The sequence below is a fragment of the Phallusia mammillata genome, chromosome 7 (genome assembly GCF_965637545.1).
Source record: "Phallusia mammillata chromosome 7, kaPhaMamm4.hap1.1, whole genome shotgun sequence".
NCBI classification, from domain to species: domain Eukaryota; kingdom Metazoa; phylum Chordata; class Ascidiacea; order Phlebobranchia; family Ascidiidae; genus Phallusia; species Phallusia mammillata.
The window spans coordinates 8,775,706-8,801,820 of NC_137258.1; the positions used below are offsets into that span (position 1 = coordinate 8,775,706).

At 43.3% G+C, this 26,115-nt stretch overlaps 1 protein-coding gene across 1 annotated transcript; it reads left to right on the top strand.

Annotated features, from left to right (window-relative positions):
• The first annotated feature begins 75 nt into the window (after nt 1-75).
• LOC145239271 (protocadherin Fat 4-like) lies at nt 76-25,563 on the top strand. The gene is made up of 58 exons (XM_080102576.1): nt 76-386; nt 1,477-1,720; nt 1,797-1,964; nt 2,098-2,295; nt 2,366-2,607; nt 2,725-2,923; nt 2,995-3,251; nt 3,317-6,774; nt 7,739-7,899; nt 8,048-8,254; nt 10,476-10,740; nt 10,803-11,021; nt 11,170-11,301; nt 11,378-11,530; nt 12,362-12,611; nt 12,677-12,750; nt 12,821-12,985; nt 13,047-13,274; nt 13,560-13,774; nt 14,029-14,233; nt 14,305-14,485; nt 14,559-14,698; nt 14,761-14,874; nt 14,942-15,108; nt 15,188-15,389; nt 15,553-15,713; nt 15,783-15,900; nt 15,962-16,085; nt 16,154-16,319; nt 16,392-16,534; nt 16,650-16,742; nt 17,021-17,126; nt 17,232-17,331; nt 17,507-17,694; nt 17,815-18,059; nt 18,128-18,242; nt 18,307-18,433; nt 18,494-18,641; nt 18,704-18,860; nt 18,965-19,097; nt 19,171-19,287; nt 19,359-19,574; nt 19,648-19,839; nt 19,913-20,062; nt 20,129-20,243; nt 20,316-20,556; nt 20,753-21,022; nt 21,102-21,246; nt 21,318-21,412; nt 21,482-21,700; nt 21,876-22,117; nt 22,372-22,607; nt 22,834-23,033; nt 23,280-23,755; nt 23,833-23,977; nt 24,096-24,561; nt 24,794-24,947; nt 25,105-25,563. Exons 1-58 carry the CDS (start codon nt 238-240, stop codon nt 25,385-25,387), a joined length of 14,079 nt encoding a protein of 4,692 aa, XP_079958702.1. The 5' UTR covers nt 76-237; the 3' UTR covers nt 25,388-25,563.
• The last annotated feature ends 552 nt before the right edge of the window (nt 25,564-26,115 follow it).

The following is a 26,115-nucleotide window of genomic DNA, read 5'->3' on the forward strand; positions in this document are numbered from 1 at the left end:
TAATTTCCGACATATTCGTGTATTACGTTGTACATAAATAACGCTAATTTCGTTTTATCTTGCCGCTCCAGGGTCCGTATACCGCGAATTGTAAGGACAATATCATAAGGTGAAATATGACCCGAAAGTGATTTTTCTGTCGGTCATGCCCATTGCAAGTGGAGCTAATACACAGAAACGATCTGAGTGCTGCTTACGAGTTGCACTTCTGCGGCGTCTATTTTGACAAACGCCAACATGCTACCTCATCACAAACTCATTATTGGACTATTACTTGGATTATGCTGTGTAAAGAACTGTCTGGGCGTAACCTTTTCAATCAGGGAGGAATTAGAAGGATCACATAGTCTTGGTTTCATCGGAGTCACCCCAGGCCACACTTACCGGTAAACTAAACGAATTTGTTTTGTTTTACAAGCCAAATGAGTTAAAAAAAGTATTGTGCAGTTGACCGTTGTTGATTTAATGTCTAAAAGTTTAATGTCGGTTACATTGTTATTAGACTTTTATTTGATAAAAAGCTTTCCACAACGGTATATGGGTATGCGATATAGCCTGTTGATAAACAATCAAGGATATTCACACAACACCTCTTGGGTCGCTGTCAAATAAGTTAATACGCATCGAAACTGTATAAATGAAAGATAGCGCAATGAATATTTCATGGCTATTCGACGGCAAGCGATCATGACAGGCGCCGTACAATGTCAATCACATTACGAGAGTGCTTTCCGTGTGTCGCAAGGCTAAAAGCGGAAATTGCCCGCTACAAAGTTGGTTTGCCAAAGAAATGCGATCGACTGAATTTTCAATGAACTTTCCGGCCGAAGCGCGAATAGAGTTTCGGGGCCCAAAGTGCGGGGATATTGGCCGGTGAAGAGAGGCGCGAAAATCCGATCGATTGCATGCGCTGCGTAATAACACGAGTGCCGAGAAAATTGATATCACGGCCAATCCTTTGTGACCGACTTTGATTTTCTGCTACGTCGAATCAACTGCCCGCTCCCAGATGCCTGCCGACATTTTGACCCGACAGGGGGAAAGATAATAATTAAGCGCGTGACTATAACCAATCTACTGCCCTTCCAATGCTCTAAGCATATGGCGCAATGGGGAATTGATTTATACCTGCCTTTTATGAGCATTTGCGAAACAAAACGTTGCGTCAATATGGTTAAACAAATGTTGTCACTGCAACTTGGCCTTTCGTTAAGCTGTATCACATGTTGCATAGGATTGGTGGACAGCGATTTTAAAATCGGCGCTTGCGGCTATGTCCATTCCGATGTCAACAGTTCGACCTTCGCGGTATTAGCGATTTGTGCGACACGCAAACCTACCAAAATAGCAGCGTCATAGAAAAGCGCCTTACAGGCCTTTTAACAAACTAGTAGGTTCGTGTTGTGTTTGTGACCGTTAATCTTATATCGTCGTGACTAATACGTAGGCCAAGAACTAACCGCGACGTTTCTCCAGATTAAATCCACCCAACAGTCTGTTTTGGCTAAACGGGGTCACCGGAGAATTGTGGGCTAATAAAACCATCGATCGGGAGGCGCTTAATAGTGATGTCATCAAGCTTTTCGCTGTAGCGGACTCGTCAGCACCGGCGCCCATTGAAATTGAAGTCACAGTCATCGATATCAACGACAATGATCCCACGTTTTTACCTGTTTCTGTTACTCTGGAAATACCAGAGAACACAGACGCTGGGACAAATGTAAGTTATACACTTTTACTCACAGGAAAACACATTTGTTCATAATTTGAGGTGATTAAATATAAATTGAATTTAGTACATTTTGTCGACGGCTACCGATGCCGATGGGCCTGATAATGGGATATCTGCGAATTACACGATCATCGGCGACACTGACAAATTTATGTTGGTCATTGATTCCTCTCCTGGAGATCAAACCTTGGTCTACTTGAGAACCTTGACCGAGTTCAACAGGGAAGACCAGGTTAGTGTTTTTGTCCTAAATTTCCCAGTAAAACGGTTTCACTGCAGTCAAAATATGTTGCAACCATTTGAAAGATAAAATTTGATTCGTCATATTTTTCCATTATTTTGATTCAAACGTGTTATATGATCAGGATCATTACACCCTGAACATATCGGCGACCGACGACGGAACACCTCCACGACATGGTTACCTCACTGTATCCGTCACAATATTAGATAGAAATGACAACACTCCGACTTTTGATATAAGCGCCTACACAGCCACGGTCCAGGAAAATGCAACTCTTGATTCAGAAGTCATCGTGGTTCACGCTTCTGACACAGATCAGGTAATTTGGTCATAACATTTAAACAAAGGTTTCATGCATTTTATAAGAACAACCGGAACTATTTTGTTAGGGTGACAACGGAGTCGTCAGCTACAGAATTGATCCCAACTCTGCCTCGGCCGCGTTCTTTGCTATAAACTCCACGACAGGAGTAGTTACCTTAAAATCGCCACTGGATTACGAGACCCAAGACGTTCATTACGTGACTTTGGAGGCCTTCGATGGGGGCGAGTCTTCCTTGTTTGCCCAAGCGCTACTGACTGTCTCAGTTGGAAACGTGAACGATAACGATCCAGAGATTACCAACTTAAGGTAAATACCCATCATTTTGGTAAACATATCAAGAAAGCATTGACAATTCAGAAGTGTGCACACATTAGAAAAATAAGGATGTTTGTTGAAACGTTTGCATTGAAATTTTGTTTCCAGATATTTTCCAACCGCTGCCAGCATTGCATCAGTGGACGACAAGGCCACCGCCGGTACGAATGTGGCTTTAATTACAGTTTCGGACAAGGACAACAAACGACCCAGTGACGGAAGTTTGTCGCTAAACATTGTTCAAGGAAACGAGCTAGGACATTTCCGACTGCTCAGCATTGGAAACGGCAACACCGGTTTGTTGCAGGTGAGTGATTGGCCTTCTAATACACTCAATAGCTTGATCATTCCTTGACACAGCTTTAACGTTACTTTCAGGTGATTGGAGGTATAAACAGACAAAGTGTTCCACTGTACGACCTGCGGATTCGTGTACAAGATGATGGGGCACCTTTCGCGCGATTTGCTTACCAAAACATTAAAATTATTGTAAATTCGGCCAATGACCATAGCCCAGTATTTTCCGACCAACCCTACACGTCTCTACTATCAGAGTTGACTCCCATTGGTTCTTGTGTGATGGCTGTGCGAGCTACAGATAACGATGTTGGTTTGCCAGCAACTCTAAGATACTCGTAAGCGATTTACATTTAGTCTTGTTTTAACTTAATAGGTTTAATCACACAGATATGGTTTACAGAATAACAAGTGGAAACACACTCGGATGGTTTAGGATCGAACCACACACTGGTCTCGTGCAGACAACAGAGATGATGCATTACGACCAAATAACGGAAAGCGACGGTCAAGTTAAACTTGTCATTTCTGCAAGTGATGAAACGTCCACACCACGAACTACTAGCGTGGAACTTACCGTGCAACTAACTGATGAAAACGACAACTGGCCAAGATTTGATGAATTTTTGAACGAGGTCAATTTACATCCTGCCTCCACATTGACCAATATAATCCAAGTTGGAGCTACGGATCTTGATTCCGGAATAAATGGTTCTATCTCGTACACCATAAACTATGTAAAGACATCCACTGGGAACGTACAGGCAACTGGATTATGCTCAGTGGATGTGGATAACGGCCATATTTCCGTCACTGAAAAATTGGTAAACCAATACACGTCGCCATTCGATATAATGGTTCAAGCTTCTGATGGTGCAAAGAATCCACTCAGCAGCAATACGATTGTCAGGGTCACAGTTTCCAGGACTGAACGTTCAGAGCCAAGGTTTTATCCTTCGAATTTGTACGTGGCTTTGTCACCTGGAGTTTATAACGGTCTTGAAGTCGCAACAGTTAGCGCAGCTGCAAACAATTACAGCGACAACACTTTGCGATACCGTATCAGTCCCACGACAGCGGGTCTCAATATTAACACAGTAAGTGGTGTCGTAACTGCATTTGGCACCTTAAATGCGGGTGTTCTCCGGACATTTACTGTCAACGTGGCTGACGGCCTTGGTAACATAGCTGCAGCCTCTGCAAATATACATCTGGTTGTTGAAGACAATCAACCTATGCTCGAATTTAGCAGAGCCAACTACCATTTTAGGGTATACGAGAATGTTGGCAAACGTGTTGTCGGTCAGGTGACCATGAGTGTGCTTAACAATCAATCGAAGGACGTAAGTTTTTCAATCGTAGATGGTGATCTATCAAATATGTTTGGAATTGATTCCACGTCCGGTGAAATTTCAACCAGTCTTTTGTCAACGTTGGATAGGGAAGTGCAAGCACAGTACACGTTAACTGTTGTTGCAGCCCTACAATCCGTTGAAAGAAGAGTCACACAGTTTGCAACTACCACTGTGTCGATCGACGTTCTGGATATCAACGACAACATACCTATGTTCACAGGCGATGCAGTTCTAAATGCTATTGACAGCACCAGTTCCATACAATTTTACACTGATTCTGCAAAAGTAATTCTAACGACAGAAATACCTAAAGTCGGAGAAATGTTGTATAATGCTTTTGCCGAAGATGTGGACACCGGGGTCAATGGTAATGTACAGTATACAATGTACGACGCTATGGATCTTTTTGCAGTTGACGAACAAGGAATCATCTTTATTAAATCCTTGTTTTCTAATGAAGAATTTACTGACGTGGTGCGCGTTACGGCATGTGACGAAGGTGCCCCAGTATTGTGCTCCGAGCTTAAACTTTCAATCCACGTTAACCCCTTGCTTGGAAACTCTGTTCCAACCCCAACTTTGACTGTTACTGTACCAGAAAACGCTCCTTCGAACTCAAAAATTGTTAACATTGCTGCTGCACTTCCTCTTGAATTTACAGCCCCAGTCATCGTAACACAAGAGGGAGTTGAGAACACAGTTAACTTTTCGATTACAGCTGGGAACGGTGATGATGATTTCGGAATATTTCCGGACGGCCAACTCTTTTTGAAAGCCGCTACCTTGGATCGCGAATACAAGAGCGAATACGATGTTGGCGTGACGATAAATCTCGGTAGATATGTCACTAAGAAATGGCAAGTGATAATCCATGTCAGCGACGTAAATGATAATGCACCGAAGTTTCCTCAAAATGAGTATGTGTTCAACGTGATGGAAAATATGCCTCATGGTAGTTCTGTCGGTGAGGTACGAGCTTTCGATCCCGATGATGCTTTGGCTTCGAGTCTTGTTTATGAATTTGCCCCATCTTCCTCCAATAAGGCCAGACCCTTTACAATAGACAGATTTAGTGGGAAAATTACCACAAATTGTGTTTTGGACAAGGAAACTTTAGTTGACCTGTGGGGTGAATTTCTGACAACAAATGAGAGCTTTTCTCTCCAACTACAAGCTACGGACAACAAAGGTGCAAAGAATGTAGGTTCGCATACATCAGTGGTAACCGTTGAAATCTTTGTTGTGGATGTCAATGAATTCGTACCAGAGTTTGAAAGACAAATCTACTATGCTACAGTTGGCGAAAACAGCCGTAAAGGACAGCTTGTAACTCAGGTGACGGCCACCGACAAAGATCAAACTCACAACTTCAGATACAAGCTCGTTAACAATCTTTCAAGTTTTCCATTCGCAATAGATACAACGAGTGGAGCAATAACAGTCCAAGAGACGAATGCTTTGGATCGCGAAACGCAGGATTTGTACACATTCCAGGTAAAAGTTTTGGATGGTGAAGGAGAAGGAGCTAAAACCGGTTTTGCGACGGTCCAGGTTGTCATTAGAGACTTTAATGACGAGACCCCTGCTTTTCCGGAAGGGTCTCGTGTATTTGAAGTTTCGGAATCAGTTTCGATGAATTCCGAAGTTGGACGTGTTTTAGCCATCGACGGCGACCAATTCGGCTCTGTTAACAACTTAGTTAGTTACACATTGGCCCCGGACAACACTGCTACGGTTTTGGAAACATTCAGCGTCGAAGAGTCCACGGGAAGAATAATCCTGAAGAAAAACTTGGACCGGGAAGAAATTTCATCTTATGCTCTTTCGGTTGTAGCAAGCGACAATGGAAATCCTGTACGATCGGCTACAGCAACTATTTCCGTATCAGTGGAAGATGCAAATGACAATGCGCCGGAACTACTTGGCCAGACACAGTTTCATATCGTTGAGGGGAATTATCCCACAGCTACATCCTTCGCCAAACTGACCACAAGAGATCGTGACGCGGGCAACAACGCACGGATGACCTATCAAATGATTCAACAGGAGCCGGAAAACAATCAAGCGCAAATCTCAGTCCATGGCAGCAGCGGCGAACTGTTTGTGGCAGGAACCGTAGACAGAGAATCGGTTCTTCCAGGAGGCATGATTCGTGTCAAGATCCGAATAAGTGACAACCCGGCGATCGCAGCAGATACCTTATCCACAGTATCAACAGTGTACGTGATCATCGACGATCTGAACGATAGCGATCCTGTCTTTGCTTCCCCCGACGCCGTGTTTATTCCGCGTCGTAGCATGGCTTCGATCGGATACGATATCACAACAGTTTATGCTGAAGACAATGACGATGGACCGAACGGATCATTGAGCTATTCATTTTCCAGCCGCAATGGCGGAGGGTCGTTCCTGGTTGAAACAGCTACGGGAAAATTGGAGTTATTTGAAGCCATGACTACTTCGGGCCCAGTCGTGCAATCGCTAGAAGTTGTGGCTCGTGACCAAGGTAAACAATTGTTGGGGCCTTTGCAATTTCTCTCAGCTATGTTAATTGTGTACCAAAAGTTCCCAAACCGGTTTCAACTGTACTTCCCATGGTTGTAGCTATACATAACTCACCATTATGTACAATCAAAATGTAATTCGCAATTTACAAAATTACCCGTAAGTGTCTGGGCTAAACTTATCCAAACTTCGGCTTACGGAAAACACAACTTGGGCATTTGCCGACAGTAACTTTTTCTGCTGGTGAATGAACACAAACATTTGTAGTGTACATAATTTGTTAGATTCAATTAGATTGAAAACATGGCGTAGTCTGGGTTAAAAGGTAGTGCAACCGTTCTCCTTTGTGATTATAGTATTACTGTAGGCTTAAATTAAGACCATGTTTTCAAAATTTCGATAGAACCGCGTAAACTACACCAGAACGTAAATTCGACAGATCTTTTTTAATTCCATGGCTATATACTTTGATCCGGGAGTCTCCAATTACAACAGAAGGTGTATTGAGATCAATCGTGAAAATTTTGCAAGCGCCGTTAATGGGATTGTTTGTGGTTAACATGACGCGTAAAAGGTGTACAATTTCAGGCACAACGAAACTTGTGTATCGCACTTAAGTTACATTATTAAATCCAGGCCGATTCGTGTCGCAGATTATGCGTGTCCCGAATCTAGCTAGTGTTTACAATAAACGCAGCAAAACTTGTCGTCAAAAGCGAGCATGTTTGCAAGTTAATGCGGATTTGGATTAGAGTCATTGGCCGGTCAGGCTCCGGCCGAATAAATTTGTTTTTGTACCGGAGGCAGCAAAAAAACATGTCATATGCAAAGTACAAACCAAATTGCATACCATGACTAATAACATAGACATATTTTCCGTCGCATCGCAAAAGATGTTGACCATACGTCTTGACATGGTATAATGATTGCCCACAAATAGTTAACATGGTCCAAACAATTCACAGGTGTTCCATCAAAGTTCTCCACAATGATGCTGCGCGTGATCATCGGCGATTCGGATCTCCAAAATGGTCCTGTTTTCGAAAGCTCCTCATATTCAGGGATTATCGAAGAAAACAAATCGCCGGGAAGTTTTGTCGCCAGCGTCTCTGCACCAGGCAATCAGGTTCGTGTATTTCTCAACGTATATTGTATCTTAATCTCAAATCTTTTTCCGTAACGAATGACAACCCTTTCGGTACGCTAAGCGGTCGTGAGCAGCGCAAAAACTCCTGTAAGTCGATTGTAAAATAGTGTTTTTTTCAAAAAATAAGGTTGCGTACTACATCACCGATGTCACCGCAACAACCACAAGCGGACGTTTAGTACGCCGAAGACCTTTTCGTATCAACGAAAGTAGCGGAGTAATCACAACGCTTATGACACTAGACAGGGAAGATGGGGTGTCATCATATCGCCTCCAGATCACAGCGGTGGATCTCACCTCAACAAGGTCAAACCCACGGATGAGCACAACGAACGTAAGCACATACGAAGGCTTATTCTCAAGAGGGCATTGGTTAATAATAAATTCAGTTTGAAAACAGACTGTTTTAAATTTAGCACGGCTTTTACCCCTTAAAATCGCTTTCCCAGTGGTTTTGCAAACGATTTCCAATGACGAAAGTAGCCGGTGCACTCTAAGCTTCTGTCGAAAAATAATTACTATGTCATGACTTAACGTCGCCATAAGCACAAGTGCAAGCTTTCAAGCACCTCGTTCGCACGCAACCCGTTCTTCCCAAGACTTTACGCGACGTACGAAAATCGATTAATCCCTCTGTCTAATGCGCGGGAGCTCTTCAAGTCGCCCATTCAGCATCTAGTTTACCACTAATGGTGTCTTGCTTTGATAGTGCTCTTGGTTGCAAAACCCTGTTTCGACCTTTACCATTTCAAGGCCTGGTTGTTATTGTGGCTTTTGTGTCGGTTTGCGCAAGTGACCACATACGGTTGGACAGTTTCGGGGCGTTGAATCGCAGCGACAGGAGTTTTACTGCATTGTACCTTGTTTTCGACTGGAACGGGTTTTTGTTTCCGATAGAAAGCAAATCAATAGCCGTGATAAGTTCGATCTGTTCGACACTTTGCTTTCAAGGGGTGGGTAGGCTACAGGGAATTGAAAAAAGGTTAAGATTGGGTGTCGACTTGACGTTTCAGGAATTCACTCTTCCTAGTATTGGCTTCCTTATTCTTCTTCTGCATACGCTAATTACATCTATGGAAAACGCGAACCAAATCTCGTTTTATATCTGCTGTTGATAAGGTAAAACAATTTGCCGAAAACAATTTCGTTTTCAATTAATGTCACAAGTTTATTTTTGATAAACTTTACGCAGTAGCTCGGCTGTCAAACCAAACCTTTTCGAAACCTAATTTGCCAAGTTACCGAAATCGAATGTGACTGGACAAAGTTCAATTTAGTTGCAGCAAACAAAAACTTTGCCAAGCGCTTTCTGGTAGCTTTTTGCATCAAACGATTTCGTGGTAGCAGTATGTTCACCTTCGTGTCGAACAGGTTGCAAAACTAGTCGAAAGCATGTTATCCACTTCAAACCTTGTTGTTGTTGTAAAGGAGTGCATTTAAGGTCGTGTTAAAATGGTTGGTAAAACATAAAATCTTCGAGCGTCATCGGTTTAATGGATCGTTCTATCTCAATGCAACATCTGATGGAGTGCAAAGATATCACAGTTCTTTGCGCAATTGTCGAATTTCGCAGTATGCTCCGAGAAACCGTTAGACTTGGTCCCACAACCGCAAAATCGGTTTCATTTTTAACAAAATTTGTCGTTCAACTGGTGTTATGCTAAACAAAATACTAGTTGTTGTTTCAAACAAGTTCTTGAAACAACAACTAGTATTTTGTTTAGCGTAACACCAGTTGAACGACGAATTTTGTTAAATATGCAACCTGGTGGACGAAACGCATGTTCAGTATTTTCTAAAATCGGTTTCGCTAAAAATAATGACTCCCCAAATTGCTACAACTTCAAACATTAACGCGCAAGTTGTTTACCTCGTATCGAACACAAACCTCTGCGGCAAATTCGCGACACAGTTTCCAGTTTTTTTGTAAATACTGGATGAATCACTTTGAGATTTGTCAAATCCCGTTGACATCTATCAGGACACTGGAGTCAAAACGTGATCTGCCTTGCGGTTTAGTGAAGGTTTTCACGGAAGGCACGAGGCTTGTCATTACCTTCGAAGTAACAGGCAACATAAATTCGGCGCATGGCGACCTGTTTGTTGTTTTGTTTAAACACGCGCGGACTTAGTTGGGTTTGGCGCTCGGCCTGCGAAGTGGACGACGCTCGCCCGCGGCAAACGATTATAGAACGTCGACAGGCGAGCTGGACCTTCCAAATGTGGGCGCGGCGTAATCACAGACTTTGCCATAATGTTTTCATCTCGCCAGTTGCCAAGCTCGCGGCGAGAAGATGAACCACTGAAACATGTGCCTCGATTGTTTGCCCTAGACTGCGCTAATGCGAGGTACGAGCCCGCAAGCGTATTTCGAAGTTCAGGCGCCCACACATGCGCCATAATCAAGGTCGACACGGTTTTTAATATCGTTCCCACGCCTGTTAGTCATGCGGTATCTGTTTTAATGACCGCGAGCCCAACCAACAGAGTGTACATGTAAATACACAAGATACTGCACAGTGTCGCATTTATTACCTCATTTTTTCGGTGTTTAGGTTGCAGTGACAGTTATGGATGTGAACGACAACCCGCCTCTCTTCGGACAAGCTGTCGTGGACGTGATTTTATCCGAGTCGGTACAGGCCGGATACAAAGTGCACACTCTTTCGGCAAAGGACGCTGATGGCAATAGTCCGATTACATACACCCTACTCTCAAGTCCAGGGCCAACTGACTTTAACATTGATACACAATCGGGAATTATTACCGTTGGTGAAAACGGATTGGATAGGGAGAGGAATGAAAATTACATTTTGAGAGGTAAATTTCGAATTTGAAATAAACCAATTTCGAGAGCTGGTTTTAAAATGTATAATTTGCAGTTGTTGCCTCCGATGGTGAACTGGAATCTTCCATGGAGCTTGTGGTGCGAGTTGTGGACGTAAACGACCACGTGCCCACCTTCGACCAAGCAGAATATGTATTTATAATAGAAGAAGGTGCAAGCACTCCACCCAATAACGGAAAACTTGTTGGTATAGTCAGTGCGACTGATAAGGACGCAAATGAAAATGCAATACTCTCATACAGTTTCGCCGAAGGTTAGTGTTGTTTTTAAAATATATCAGTTTAAATATATGTTAAAATACTGGACCTAATAAGCACCTTCCACCGATACATTTACAATATTGGTATAACACAAAATGCAAGGCAATGTCAGAAAAATAGCGTTTAAATTTGCGTTTGTAGGCTCCGACCAAGGAAGGTTTAAAATCAACCAGCACACAGGGACCATCACCATCAACCGATCCTTTACAGAAGTATTCGACCGGGAACAGCGCGACTTGTACCTGCTTTTGGCGAGGGCTACTGATGGTGGAGGTATAGGTTCATTCTTCACCCTTCCTTAATGTCCAATATGCATTTTAAATAATAATGACTTGGTTATTGAATACAGGCCGGTTCCGCGATGTACGAGTGTATGTGAATGTGGCTGACACTAACGATAACGCTCCAATGTTTCACTCAACACAAACCGCATTCGATGTGACGGAAGATAGTGAAGTCGGTTTGGAGATAGGCACCGTGGAGGCAACTGACAAGGACCTGGGTGAGTCACCTTGAGTGTTTATCAGTGGACTTTACTACGGACTTTTGCTGTGTAAAAAACTGCAGTTTTTGGTCCGAATAAAAACTCAACAATCAACCTTAAAACGTTTTGTCGCTCATATATTTAGAATTTTAAACCTTTATTTAAAGATTTATGTTAACATATCGTGCGTCTGTAGATCGTACCGAAAAAAAGTTCTGTAATACAGTTTTAATGGTGCACCTGAAGTCGCCCTGTTCATTTGAATTAGAGCTGACATACACATCGAATGTAGCCTACGCAAGCAAATCCTCTTTAAGCCTTATAAGCTCAACATCTCGCACTCGACCTGTGTTAGCCGTTATCATCCAAACGGACGGATTAAAGGGATTCATTAATCTTATACTTTACTCAGTGAGAAATTTTTTCCGTCCCAATGCGCTTAGAAGGAACTGTTAGTGGCAATCTGATTTTTATGAACTATCGCACTTTAATAACGGCCGACGGCGCACTAAATGTATGCTTCTGGGAAAGCGGAGATAAAAGGTGGTTCCGATTGATTTAATTGGCGTCCTTGAAAGGCGGGCGCATTCCAAATTCGGCTTGTCTCATCTTTTAGGCATTTGTTATTTTCAGGCATTTGCTGGCCCGAAGCTCCAAATAAAAGCATTTTTCGCCTGAAATTTCAAGAAGCTACCTTACTTCCAAAAACGTTTTGCTGTTAAAATGTTATCCGACTTTAGAGATAGCATAGATATTGAGCTAAAAAAACCACTATGCCATCAGTGTTTAAACAAATCGACATTTACTTTCGGCAAAAACGGCATTAAAGTTTATGATGCAATCCAACAGGTTTCAATGGGACTGTGGAATATAAGTTAGTAAGCGGCAACGCAGGAGGCTACTTCAGGATCGCAATGGATTCGGGAATTATCTACTTACAAAAAATGTTGGACTACGAAACCCAGACAATACACCACTTGACCGTGATGGCATACGACCTTGCTCCACCTTCTCATCGCCTTAGGTCCTTCCTGGACATCACTGTTCGTGTTCAGAACATAGATGATAATCCTCCACAGCTTGTAATGCCCACATTGTGGTAAGTTGTCGAACTTCGATGACTTGTGGTCTTGATGTCATACATTTGTTTTTATGCATATGCAGGTACGTTGAAGAAAAGTCTATCACCGGTACTGATCTTTTTAAAGTTGGGTCAATCGATGCCGATCTGACAAAGGGTAAGTTATACAATAAAGTATCACACATTGTTAGATGAAACACCCAATTTCCATGTTTTATCAATTGTAGCTGGTGGCATCTCTGGAAATGTTAGATATTCCATAATATCGCAAATACCGGATAACAGCGCCTTTCTGATCGCCCCTATAAGCGGCCAAGTTTATGTTAATACTGAGGTTTTATCCCAACGGACGGTCGAAAGTTACAGTCTAACTATTTCAGCAACCGACAAAGGTATTTCTGTAGCAATCATTAAGCAAGTGTAAGTTTTGAATTTTCACTTCTTGCTTTGCAGGCTCAATGATTCAGCGCAACATTGATATCGTGGTAACAGATAAAAACGACAATTCTCCAACTTTCTCGTCGCCCAGCGGGTACACTGTAAATGTAGCTGAAGACGCAGATGTTGGGACCTCTATTCTCACTGTCACAGCTACGGATGAAGATGTAGCCTGGAACGGCAAGATTCAATATTCCATCGCCGAACCTTCATCGGGAAATTTTAAAATCGACCGCGAATCAGGTAGGAGCTTTTTACGAATTGGCATTATTTGTTGAGTATTCTACTACACGGACAAAGCGAAGATGCTTCTTCGTTTTTCAAACGTCTGCCAAAAATGGTATTTCGACGATCTAACTTCTGTTTCCTTGGTTGAGGCCGCACGAACTGGCAAATACCGATGCCTCACCTGTTTTTCCCAAGTAATATTCACCGTGTTTGTGGCTTTTTGCACTCTCACGTGCGTCCACGGCGGTCGTCTCTTGTCATTACATAGCTGTTTCGCTGAAGTGTTACACTTTTCTACAGGCGTCCTCTATCTGAGCAGAAAGCTAGACCGAGAAAGTGTCTCCCACGAAACACTCGAGGTCTTGGCACGTGACATGGGCATTCCGCCGCGCTTCACTAACACGACGGTTGAAGTCACAATTACGGATGTAAACGACAGACAGCCGCTCTTTGCGCCTCAAGCCTCCGTGCTTAGAGTTAATGAGAGCGCGACATCGGCTGTTGAACTTCTAACGGTAAGCGAAATGGTCCGCTAAGAAGTACTAATTTTGGGTTAACGCCATGACGCGTATAGTTGTACGTCAGCATATGGTTTATCACATACCAATGTTCTAAATTTGCTGGAAAAGGTGAAGGTGTAAGGTTCTTGGGTAAATACTGGAGTAATATCTACGTTACCAAAAACCATGGCGTTTGACACAACAAACCTTACAATTACCAAACAAAATTCATAAGCATACAGCAGGTCATCTTGAGAATATTTACACAGTTTTCGCTACGGGACGATGATGCTGGAAACGAGGGTGTTGCCGAATACCGAAGTGCAATCGTAACTCGTGTGGCTCCTGATGGCGCAAGCGAGCGGGATAATAATGTGATGAGTCTTTCCCCATCTGGAATCCTCAGCATTAACCCCGTGGTTGACCGGGAAACCGCAAGCTACTATTCCGTCCTTATCACAGCTGTGGACAGAGGTATGATCGTGCATCTTATTGTTTTAGTATCATAACAAACAATTGTCAGTGGTTAAACTGATGATGTTCAGGGACACCCGCCCTGACCGCATCCGCGTCTGTGATTGTCATTGTTGAGGACCTAAATGAGTTTGCTCCTGTGTTCCGTCCCAATGTTTATCGTGCAGCTGTATCCGAAGACATATCGCTGGGAAGTCACGTGATAACAGTGAATGCTGTTGATCAGGACGCTGGTGTTTATGGGGTTGTGAGGTGCGTATCATACAGCTTCAAATAAATAAATATGGTCAATGTCTCATTCCTTATTGAAATTTTGTTGTTGCAGATATGCGATCGTTCACAATGGAGATTCAACTTTGCCGTTTGTGGTCGACCCAACTACTGGTATGATAACTACGTCCCGACTCTTGGACAGAGAAATAAAAGATTCGTACACTTTCACTGTATCAGCAATGGACAGTGATGGTCAGTGTTTCTGTAATTTTTTTATTTTTGATCTCCGTTTAACCTTTCTGTTTACTTAACAGGTGACAACTCGTTTTCTGCAACTGCTAAAGTTATTGTTAGAATAACAGACATCAACGATAATGCACCCAAATTTGAGTTAAATACTTACCAGATGTACACCAAACCGGATACAGGTATTACTCGGTTTATTTTGACCCCAAAGGTGTCCAAGCTCAAATCTAATATATGATATTTACTTAGGAAACCTTTGTGGAGCGATTTTTGCCCAAGACCCTGATTCGGGTGAAAACGGAGTCGTCTCATATTGGATCCATCCGGATTATGAAAATCTTCCGTTTGCTATCGACAGAAGTCGTGGAAGTGTAACAACTACAGGCACACTTACAGACTCATTTTACAATTTTACGGTAAATATTGTAACAAATATGTAATTTTTTAAGTGAGAGACACGAAAAGCATGGCAAATATTGCAAATTCGGAATGCAGGTTATTGCTGAAGACGAGGGTATTCCGGTTAAGACGGTTGAAGCGAAGGTCAACATTGAAGTAAACCGAGGTCAATTTCCAAATTTTGTCAGTTCTCCACCTTCCGTGGCCTTTCTGGAAAACGACAATCCAACCACTGATGTTTTATTCAGTGCCAACACCGCAAGGACTGGAGCGGGGAACATTCTCTTTTATTTAGCAGGTTAGTAAATTTCCAAAAACCTTGGTAAATCTAAACACATTAATCTGAAAGACTAACACCACTCGGCGAAAAAAAGTAGTGCTAGTCATCTTAAACAATGAAAATATTGTTCTCACAGCCACAAGAGAACCCATTTTTAATTGTCGCCGCTGTTGCTTTTTAGGTGGAAATGTTGACGGGAGTTTTACGATTAACGCAAGTTCTGGAGCTCTCCGTCAAACAAGAGCTTTGGACAGGGAGAAATTTGCCAGCTTTCAGCTTTGGATTGAAGCACGCGACTCCGGAAATCCTCAGCTTTCCTCATTTGCATCCTTGGCAGTAATGGTACGGCGACGATTTGCCAATACTGTATTAGACTCAGTACGCATAGTTATGCCTGTGTAATTGCTTTAGGTATCAGACATCAACGATAACGCTCCGATATTCACCCAGCCCACGTATATTGGCGAAGTTCGTGAAGATGACCTCAGAACAATGATTGTGCAAGTTTCAGCAAGTGATCCCGATTCCGGTAAGTCGTGACTTGCTAGAAGTCGCGCAGATGGTTTTAACAGGTATGTTCGTGTTTGTAGGCGTTGGTGGTAGCTTTACGTTCACCATTGACGAAAGCACCAGCGAAAGTCCGGAAAAGTTTCGTCTCGACTCAAACGGAATTTTAAGAAACATAGTAAGATTGGACCGAGAGGAAAAGGATACGTAAGTTATACAATAATAGGTGGTGGATATCATTCCAACCCATGAGACATCATTTCAACCCGTTGCAGGTATTTTCTGACTGTTCGTGCACAAGATCAGGGTTCGGATCCACAAACAAGTTCAGTTATTGTGAAAGTGGTCGTAACCGACGATAACGATGAGCGACCAACGTTCTCTCGTCTCTTTAGCGGCGAAATCAAGGAGGATGCTCAAATCGGAGACTACGTGGTTCAGGTATTGTGTGTTTATTATCTTGTACAAAAACTTAAAAATGCCAAAGTGAGACAACCCCAAATTCCTTGACAGCTTGCTGCAACCGACGGTGACTTAGGAGTAAACTCCCAAGTGCGGTACCGCCTGGCAGACAGCGCAAACCAATCGTTTGCCATCGATCCAGTTTCCGGCTTGGTGACTGTCAACAAACAGCTTGACCGCGAGGCGAACCCCGAGTAAGTAAAACAAGCAAAATTGCCTTTACGACCAGCCGGGTCCATCCACTTTGGAGTTGATTATTAATTGCGATTCGGCCCCAGGGCACGGTTTACGCGGCTGTTGTTATTACAGGTACAATTTACGAGTAGATGCGACTGACTTGGACTGGACGACTCATACCTCCGTTACAGTGACAGTGACAGATGTGAACGATAACCCGCCAAGGTTGGTAAATGTTTTTGCTTCGACCGGCTTGGTCGGATGCTTATGCGAACCGGGTTGTGCGGTAGAAGACGAGCCACTCCTTGTCACCTGCTACCAAATGTCTCAACAATTTGTAAACGTGATGTACGACCTGGGATTAGCAAACAGGCGATTACGAGCTCCAGTTTTGCCACCCTGTCATTACCGGTAAAAACGCGTCGCCGAGCGGTCGGTGTCGGGAACCACGAAACATTTTGTCCCTGACCTTTTTTGATTTGCTTTTTAATGTCTTGCTTCAGGTTTGACCAAGCTGTTTACGTCGTGGGTGTTCCTTCTGGCACTTCAGCAGGTAGCGAACTTGTAAAAGTGACCGCCACTGATCGCGACCAAGGTGTAAATAAGCAGGTTGGTACGATTTTATTGTCATTCCGGAGCAACACATACATTGCCCGGAAGAGCACCACTTTACCAATACGCGCAATTAACGTTCCTAAACTTTATCACGCGCAGATTTATTACACGATGCAAAGCAACGACGAGGCCTTTCGCATCGACCACTCAACGGGCGAAATATATTCCACCAGAAAACTCCACTGCGATCCTTTGCCAGGTAATAATTGCAGTAATCAAATTGCTTACTATTTGGCACGTTATCAACGCAGCTTGTAAATGCAGAGTGTGATACCAAACACTATCGTGCTTACTTCAGAGTGTTTGTCGTTGTGTTATCATTTTCTCCTGAGTCGTGTTTACCGTTGTTTAAACTGGCAATTTGTTCGTCGCAGGCCAAGTCAATTCTTGTCCCTGGCGAAAAAATCTGCTTGTTGTAGCCACCGACTGCGGAAGTCCACAGTCTCTGTCGAACGATGTCCATGTCACAATTACTATCGTCTCCCCTAATCTTCACCAGCCAGCTTTTGCCAACCTCAACCTGCCAATTGCGGTGTTGCAATCGACGCCAATTGGAGAAAAGGTGGGAAATGTGAAATATGTACCTATGTTTATCCTGTCGCGAATGCACATTTACGGTCATAAAATGTCTCGTTTTACAATAATCGATATTTAATGACGACAGTGTTACCGCTTCGTCCAGGTTTTTGCTGCTGAAGCCAAGGACCAAGATGTTGGGACCACAATTACCTACCAGCTGCTTGGCAGCAAGAACTCTTCATTTTTTGTCATTAATTCAGTAACAGGCGCTGTGAGCCTTGCCGATGACCTCCCCAGCCAATCCTTATCATTACTTTCAGCAACAGTACGTGCTAGCGATAACGGTTCTCCCAGCCTTTATGCGGAGCTTGATTTGACATTTGAAGTTACTTCACCAAATGCCAACTCGTAAGTTTACTTGAGTTTGCTCGCCCAGTAACTGGTTGTTTGCTCTTTACAATAATCGACTGTTGTAGGCCAAGATTCGATCGTCCTTCGTACAAAGCACCCGACGTTTCTGAAGGTTCGCCACCCGGAACTGTGGCCTACACTTTGATTGCTCGGGACAACGACCCAGGCGTGAACGGAGAGGTAATTTACATTATCAAGAGATGCACTGAATAATGAGGTGCTAACTTCTGGATATTTGCTGCAGGTTGTTTACAGCCTTGGAACTGAAGACGAAGATAAACCATTTGTGATCGACTCCGAAAAGGGGCAGGTTTTAACAAACGGCGAAATAGACTATGAAGAACACACATCATACACTTTGACAGTGATAGGTATGCTTCAATGAACGTTTTTAGCCCCAACGATACTTTAATTGCTGCTGTTCATTTCAGCTACTGATCGAGGTGTAATACCTCGAAGCTCGTCAGCGACACTGAATATTGCAGTATCTGATGTGAATGACAATGTCCCCTCCTTCAGTTCACCTTTTTTCCTGGCATACGTTACCGAAAGCGTGAAACGGTCCAGTATCGTAACACGGTATGTTTTAATTTCTTTACGAATTTCCAGACAATTACAGTAACTTACTTTTGATTCGACAGGCTGACAGCGGAGGACAGGGATTCTGGTGCAAACGCGCTTGTACGATATGGAGCAATGCCGCAGCGGGATTTGATCATCGGTGCTCGAACTGGCGAGGTGTCATTGGCACCAGGAACCAGCCTTGATTATGAACAACGTACTTCTTACCAATTGACGGTAAGTGTCGCACCATTCTAGTACTTTGACATACTACAGTACACTTCACTTGCATTGATGTTGGGACTGAACCGTTCATTGAATTGTATCTGACATTGTTTCAGGTGAGCGCTGCCAATGATGGCGGTGAATCTACATCAGCTGAACTTACAGTCCTGGTAACCGGTGTGAATGAGTTTGCTCCCCAGTTTTCGTCTTTGGAATATCCCCTCGTTACCTCAGTCAACTCAAATCCAGGTAAACACTCATTGCAAAACCTTTGACAATGTATTGATTTTCCTTGTTATTATGTGGTATTGTTTTTATAAAGGTCGCGTAATTTTTAACTTGAACGGGACTGACGATGACGCGGGTCCTGATGGTGTCATTTCATACGTTCTTAGTGGATGGAGCGAAGCAAAGGGTTTTCGCCTAAACTCTGCAACAGGTAAGCACAGCGCTTTTACCAAGTTATATTCCCATATGCCACCAATTGACACATTACGTTCTTATCGACAGGCGAAATCGTGGTGAATGATGGAGCTGATTTTACAGTCGGTGATGTTGTGAACCTTACTGCCATTGCAAAGAATCCGGGCCTGGCGAATTCCGCTATTGTCACAGAAATCAGTATTATTGTTTCCATTGTGTCAGATATGTGTCTTGGGCAACCGTGTGAAAACGGTGCGGTTTGTCGTGATCTATCGAACGGCTATGTATGCGAATGCTTGCCAGGTAAACTTATTTAATGTTGATAGAGTGCAACTCATCATTTTTAGCAATTTATGTAACAATGACTGCTTCCTAGGCTTCACTGGATCCAGTTGCAACGTTGAAATCAACGAATGTGACCCAAACCCTTGTCAGAACGGCGGCACCTGTAGAGACCTGATTGGGAAGTTCGAATGCCAATGCAGAGTTGGGTTTAACGGTGCGACGTGCGCTAACAACATCGACTACTGCAGTGAGCAGCCTTGTTTAAACGGAGGAACATGTATCGGTGTGTATTTGGGAGTTCTGTATAAACGACATTTGGAGTAGGGCGGTCAATGAAAACCTTTATGTTTTTTCAGATGGTGAAAGTAACTACACTTGTGATTGCCCTTTCGGTACAAATGGAAGAAACTGCGAAGAAACCACGCTTGGATTTCCAGCGACATCGTTTCTCGGTCTGGCTCATCTCCATCACGCTGCCAATCAAATTTCACTGTCATTCGCAACAGGTTTGTTTGCTTGGAGTGTAACAACATGGTTCAGTTCAGGGCGCTGACATTTGATATTTGTGACAGTTACGCCATCAAGCTTGCTATTTTACAATCACGGTGGAGAGTCTTTAACAACCTTCGTCGCATTGGAATTGATTAATGGTCGTGCTCGTTTATCGTATAGCTTTGAAGGCACAAGGTAAGTTGACTTCAAGAATTACATTTGGTTCCCGTTTCTACAATGCTTAAACGTGGTTTGTTTTTTTACCAGAACATATCGGATAACGACTGGAAATGGTTTAAACGATGGTGAATGGCACCAGATATCTGTCGTGATGAATCGTTTTCTGATGTCAGTATCCGTGGACCAATGTCCGATCGGGGATACTTCTTGTGCTTCGAGTCAAGCGCATACAGGTCTATCAGTTTCCCACCTATCTGGACTCGGAACGCAGAATCTGTATGTCGGTGGTGTTTCGTCGATTGAAGACATAACAAGTCATCCTGGACAGGTGAATGTAGATGTAGTTTAGGACTTGCACAAGCATAACGTAAAAACGAATTCAAGTGGTTGCGTGTTAAAATTGCCTTGGCTTTGATTTCGCATTTCCCCGAAAGAAGTAAAAGATAACTTGCTGATACTAAAATCGATGTAGGTGTTCATTTTACTCATAGCAGATCCAACAACATATGCATCTATTTGTACAGGTTTCCAGTTATGACTTTGTTGGCTGCATAAATAACATCATGGTCAACAACGTGAACATAACGGGTACGATGTCGCCAGCCATTCTTGAAAATCAAGGTGTCGTGGATGGATGCGTTCGCGCTGGTTCGCGGGCCACAGCTGATGCCTGTATCTCCACCGAAAACCAACAGTCAGTGTGCGGTGTCGGTGCGAGCTGCTCGGATCGCTGGTCAAGCGTCCTATGCGAATGCCCTGATGACAAGTCCGGCAAAACGTGCCAAAACACAAGGGTAAGCTTAATGGCATATTGCTATTTTCGGTTTGCCCTTGCGTGATGGGAACCTAGATTTTGACGATGTAATTACGTAGGTTGGGTCGACGTTCGGTGATACTAATTATCTCGCCTACGCGTTTGACGACGGATACGTTCAAGCTACGTTGGTGGAATCTTCAGGCGCTCTCTTTACGTCGGGAACTACTTCTAGGGTGCGACGTCAAACTGCTGGGACGACAGGTAAGGAGTGGCTGAAGAGGAGTAATCACGCAAGGATGTGTGGGGTGATAATTAGAGGTTTTCTTGCGCAGAGTCAAGTATTCAAGTACGGTTTCGCACACGACAAAATGAATCGCTTATTGCTGTGGCGCAAGGCCAGACGGGATATGGCAGTGGCGCTTTATATGTAAGTTTTCATCTCCAAACTTGGAATTAAAAATGCATTTTGGCTTTGCAATGAATTTTTTTAACACAGGTTGAAAATGGGGGAGTTGTGTATTCATACACGGAACCAGCGCTCACAAGTCACAAAACGAATGTTGTCGTGTCTGATGGATCTTGGCACACTGTCGAAGTCGTTCTTAAAGCCCTCGACTCTGCTGTCGCCGTCACAATCTCCGTTGACGGGGTTGTTCGATTCGATGGAACGTCATCAAGCTCGATCAAAAAATTCTCAAACCCATCACAAGTAAAGGTAAATTAATCCCACATTCAGCCACAGGAAATAACAGGGCACGACCTTTACATAACACCTAGTAATCGCAATCAGAACTGCATAGATGTCATACCCAGCTCAGAAACACTACCACTTCTCTGTCCCCATTAATTAGCAGCTACAGTATGGTGAAAGGGCGTGTTGTTCTTCGCAGGCATTTTACCTCGGAGGTGCACCTGTTGGTTCGTACAACCCTGTACCCGCCCTTGCCGGCTGCGTGTATAGCTTCCACGTGGATGGAAGCCCACAACCCTTGGCTGATGACGGTGGCAGCGCATTCCTGCGCGTGTCCCAGGGCGGTGCGACACCTGGTGGTAACGTTACCCACGGCTGCACTGGCAGTGACGTGTGCGTTGCGCAACCATGCGAAACCGATCAGACGTGTGTGGATATTTGGTAAGAATACCGTTCTCCATTACACACATATTTCCATAAATCTGATTGTGGATGCCTGCTCTCCAAACATAAACTTGTCGTTGGTAATATTGTTGGGTTTTATACATTTTTGTTTGGGTATTCTATTCAGGTTTATTTTTAAGTTATTTTTGTCACATGAAAACTTTTGAAAATCCTATTAAATCTGAAATGTGTGTCAAAATCATATAGTCAATTTTGGAACATAAAATACAACATTTTCATTTTTGTTACAGGGAAGCGTACGAGTGCGAATGTGTTTCCGGAAACGAGCTCGATGAGAACGGCAAGTGTCTTGTAAACTCGGCAGCTTTGTCTTGGTGGATATACGTCGTGATTGTTGTCATCGTTATAATCTTGCTTCTAATCGGCGCCTACGTGCTGTACATGTGGAGGTCAAAGAAGGATACCACCACTCCATACGGGATATGCTGCAGTAACGAGAGCAAAGCTATTCCATCCACAATAAACGGTAAATAGAAACACGAGATATCTTTTAAGCAAACAATGCTGTAGGCACACAACAAAAAACAAAAAAATTGTCATTTAATGTTGAAGACAGTTATGCGATAAAAATCACCGAAGTATGTTTTTCACACCATACATATAAAATGGATTTTAGGCCATTTTCCGCAATCAAATGCAAATACGTCAATGCTTGCAACAATTTTAAACAACATTGTTTATATCTTTTGCAGGTAATGGCATTGCCGGACGAAATAACAACAGTTTTGAATCTGAAGCTCACAAGAAAAGCAATGGAACGAACGGATCGTTGTCAGCTGTGCGACCCGATCTTATATCGGATGATGTGAGGATTGTGGATGAGGAGGCGGTCAGTTCCGCCGCACAGACTAGTAGTGGAGCGGGAACTCCAGCAACCTCTCCTACATCTACAGTAAGTTTCTATAAGTTTTCTTTGGTGGAAATGTTAACACCATTAAGTTTATTGGGTTTCAGCAGCCCCAAAAATGATAAAATAGCCTGTTACATGAGTTGTTAGAAAAGCAATTTTAGACGTTTTCTAGAGGCTTTAAAAGAAAAAATATCAGTGGAGTGCATGTAGCCTTCGTACATTCAGCCTACGGTGCCTATGTCTGTCATGTCCCATCAACAAATGCTAATACCTCTGATCCCGTTTTAGCGGAGCACCGTAAACAATCGTTCGTTGACGCCGCTACACGAACAACATGAGGTGAGGCCCTCGAGCAAACTCTCCAACAAGTCTGCTTCGCCTTTACCCGATTATGACGCCATAATGCGGACAAGATACGGTGTCGCCGACAAAGCCGACCGCGCATCTACGTTGCCCCCCATGTACGAAAGTGAGCGGGAATCGGCGACCCTTGGAAGAAGAGGACAGGTGCCACACGGCGTCTCACCTCTAACTGGAGAACTCTTTGCCGTCACTGACATGTCCGGAAACTCCTCAGGAAGTGATGGAAAATATCGCGAGAGAAAGCGTTCAGCGCCTGCAAATGCCTATGACTCCAACGAAAGTCGACAAATGAGCAGATTACTAAATAAGTCACCTTACCTACAAGGTGGCAGGACATCCCCGCTGAAAGGAACCAATACCCTTCCTATGACACGACTAACTCCACAAAGCGAATTAAACAGGTAATTCTTAGGCAATGTTGTACAGGTGTGGTCCAATCAGTTTATTTGCATATCTCTATAAATATATATTGTTTTAGTTCCAACGCGAGTCGATATCAAACAGCGCGACCTCGAAGAGTGTCCGGTTCTGCTGCGTCATCATCAACAACGTCATCGCTATCCCATGATACAGGACAACCTTCGTCACCAAGCAAACTACCCACAATCGAGGACATGGTTCAGGTAAATAGATTAAAAATTATTATCAACTACCCCAAATTTTAGCGTTGGGCTTGTTGTCAAATGATGTTTTTAAAATTGTCTGTTGTTTCGACAAATTTAACATTCTTTACTATTTTAGCAACTCAACGGCCTCGTTGGATTAACCAGTGAAGAGATCGAATTGCTTAATGGCAACAGGTCAACGCACAGTTACTCTGACTCTGGTAGCATTACCACCAGTTATCCGCCGTCTGTCGCCACTGAGCTTGCAGAACCCATACCACCGCCTATGCCACATATCAGGCGAACTTCATATACCCCGGCAGAGCGTCCTTCGTCTTTGCCAGGGAGAAAAATACACCGCGTAGCTGTTGGGTCTCGCAGCAAAACTCCCATGACTTTAGCGAACGGACATTACAAGCTGTCTCCCAGCACCAATAAAGAAATCTATAGGGATCTACCGGCGGATCTTCGTCCGTCAGAGCTCCTTCAGCCTCCTCCAGACACAAGTTCAGATGAAGAGAGCGACATCTTTATTAACGAGAGGGCAAACCGACGAAGATCGTCAACTATGATTCCAGAATTGGTTGAGCCGCCGATCATGGGTAAGTAAACTTTGGTTTATGTTTGCTAAACTTGTTCATGGAAACACAGTAGCCCAACAAAAGGTATCAAAGTTAAAAAAACAAACAAGAAAATGGAAATTTTACTGGTGTGAAATATATCTTTGAAAAAAGATCATTTTAACCATATAATCGGGTGTGTTAATTTTGTTTACATCAGTTTACATAACCTTTTTTCCTTGGAATTCTACACGGACATTTTTTATATCTATAGAAGTTGACGATCATGATTTGGAAGCGTACAACTCGATGAATGGACTCAATTTCGACTTTCTGCAGACGTACGGCAAGCATTACGAAGCTTTAGCCGGAGTCTTCCAGCAACTTGCTGCCCTACCGTCAATTGATGATGAAGAAAATGTTGCAGAGTAAGTTCAAATGTTGGCAAAACTGCTCCTACCCTCAACTGTACACGTGATGCCCTGTGCGATTTAATTAAATTTCGACCCATTGATAATTTTGCGTAGTTGGAAATATCCAAACCTTACCATTTAGCACTTGAATAAAATAACCATCACTCTACAGATATAACACTGACTCGACGCAATCATCAACAAACAGTCAGGGCACTGGTAGAGTAAGCAGGAGCTCAACCAATCGCAGCGCTTCATCGCGTCGTACGAACGCCACGCGCACAAACAACCATCCACCTCAGCGACGGTCGTCGGCCGTATCCCACAACAATCCTCCGCGAACGCGAGGCTTATCTACGTCAGCTCTGCCACGCGTGACGTCACCGGTGGACGTTCAAACTGCGCGACCGCGATCGGTAAACTGCAAGCGGACACGACTTGAACATTATGTTTGATTGTTGTTTTTGTTTATTTGTCTTCCCTCACCGTGCAATGATATTTCTATTTGCGTTTTTTAACGTTCCGTCTGCCTGGTGTTAAGGTCCGTCTTGCCCGGGATATTTTACTGTATTTGTGCGTTATTGCTCTTCCCAAACTTCACGTTGCCAATAAATATTACATTGTTGCTATATGTGCTAAAAGTGATCGACTTAATGCAGCGTCCAAGTGAGTTATTTGTCGCTAATAGTTAGAAAGATGTTTTTAGTTCCAAGAACGGCGGAAGAATAAGAACAGTTTTATCCTGCGTTAAATGACAAACGTTTATTGACCAACGCTTGTGTTGTGGCAGTAAGTGCTAAAAGAAACTAAAACTAATCAGTAGCTATAGCTTAAGACCACTACCTTTTCAAAATTGAACTTGGCACTCCGAAGAACACAGCTTACAACTATTTTCAAAATATTATGTTTGAGCAAAAAAATCTTTTGGACAAAACTCGAGTTTTAACCAACAAAGGGGTCGTTGATTTAGATCTGTCAATAATATGACGTCATTTAGGGCCAAGCATTATTTAATAGTCTTAATATCGGGGCAAAATCTTACTTGTCGGTGCCTTGGTGTGGGACAGTGGTCATAGCGTCAGTGCTGCGTCACATAGGCCTGATTTGAAGGACCTGGCAGCCCACGCGATGTCTTGGTCCACGTCTAATGAAACGTATTATTTCTACAAATCAGATCTAAATA

Coding starts and splice junctions, on each gene's coding strand:
- LOC145239271 (XM_080102576.1), top strand. CDS start 238: ATGCTACCTCATCACAAACTCATTATTGGACTATTACTTGGATTATGC. Junction 15,714..15,782: donor TTGCATCCTTGGCAGTAATG/GTACGGCGACGA, acceptor TAATTGCTTTAG/GTATCAGACATCAACGATAA. Junction 22,608..22,833: donor TATTCCATCCACAATAAACG/GTAAATAGAAAC, acceptor TATCTTTTGCAG/GTAATGGCATTGCCGGACGA.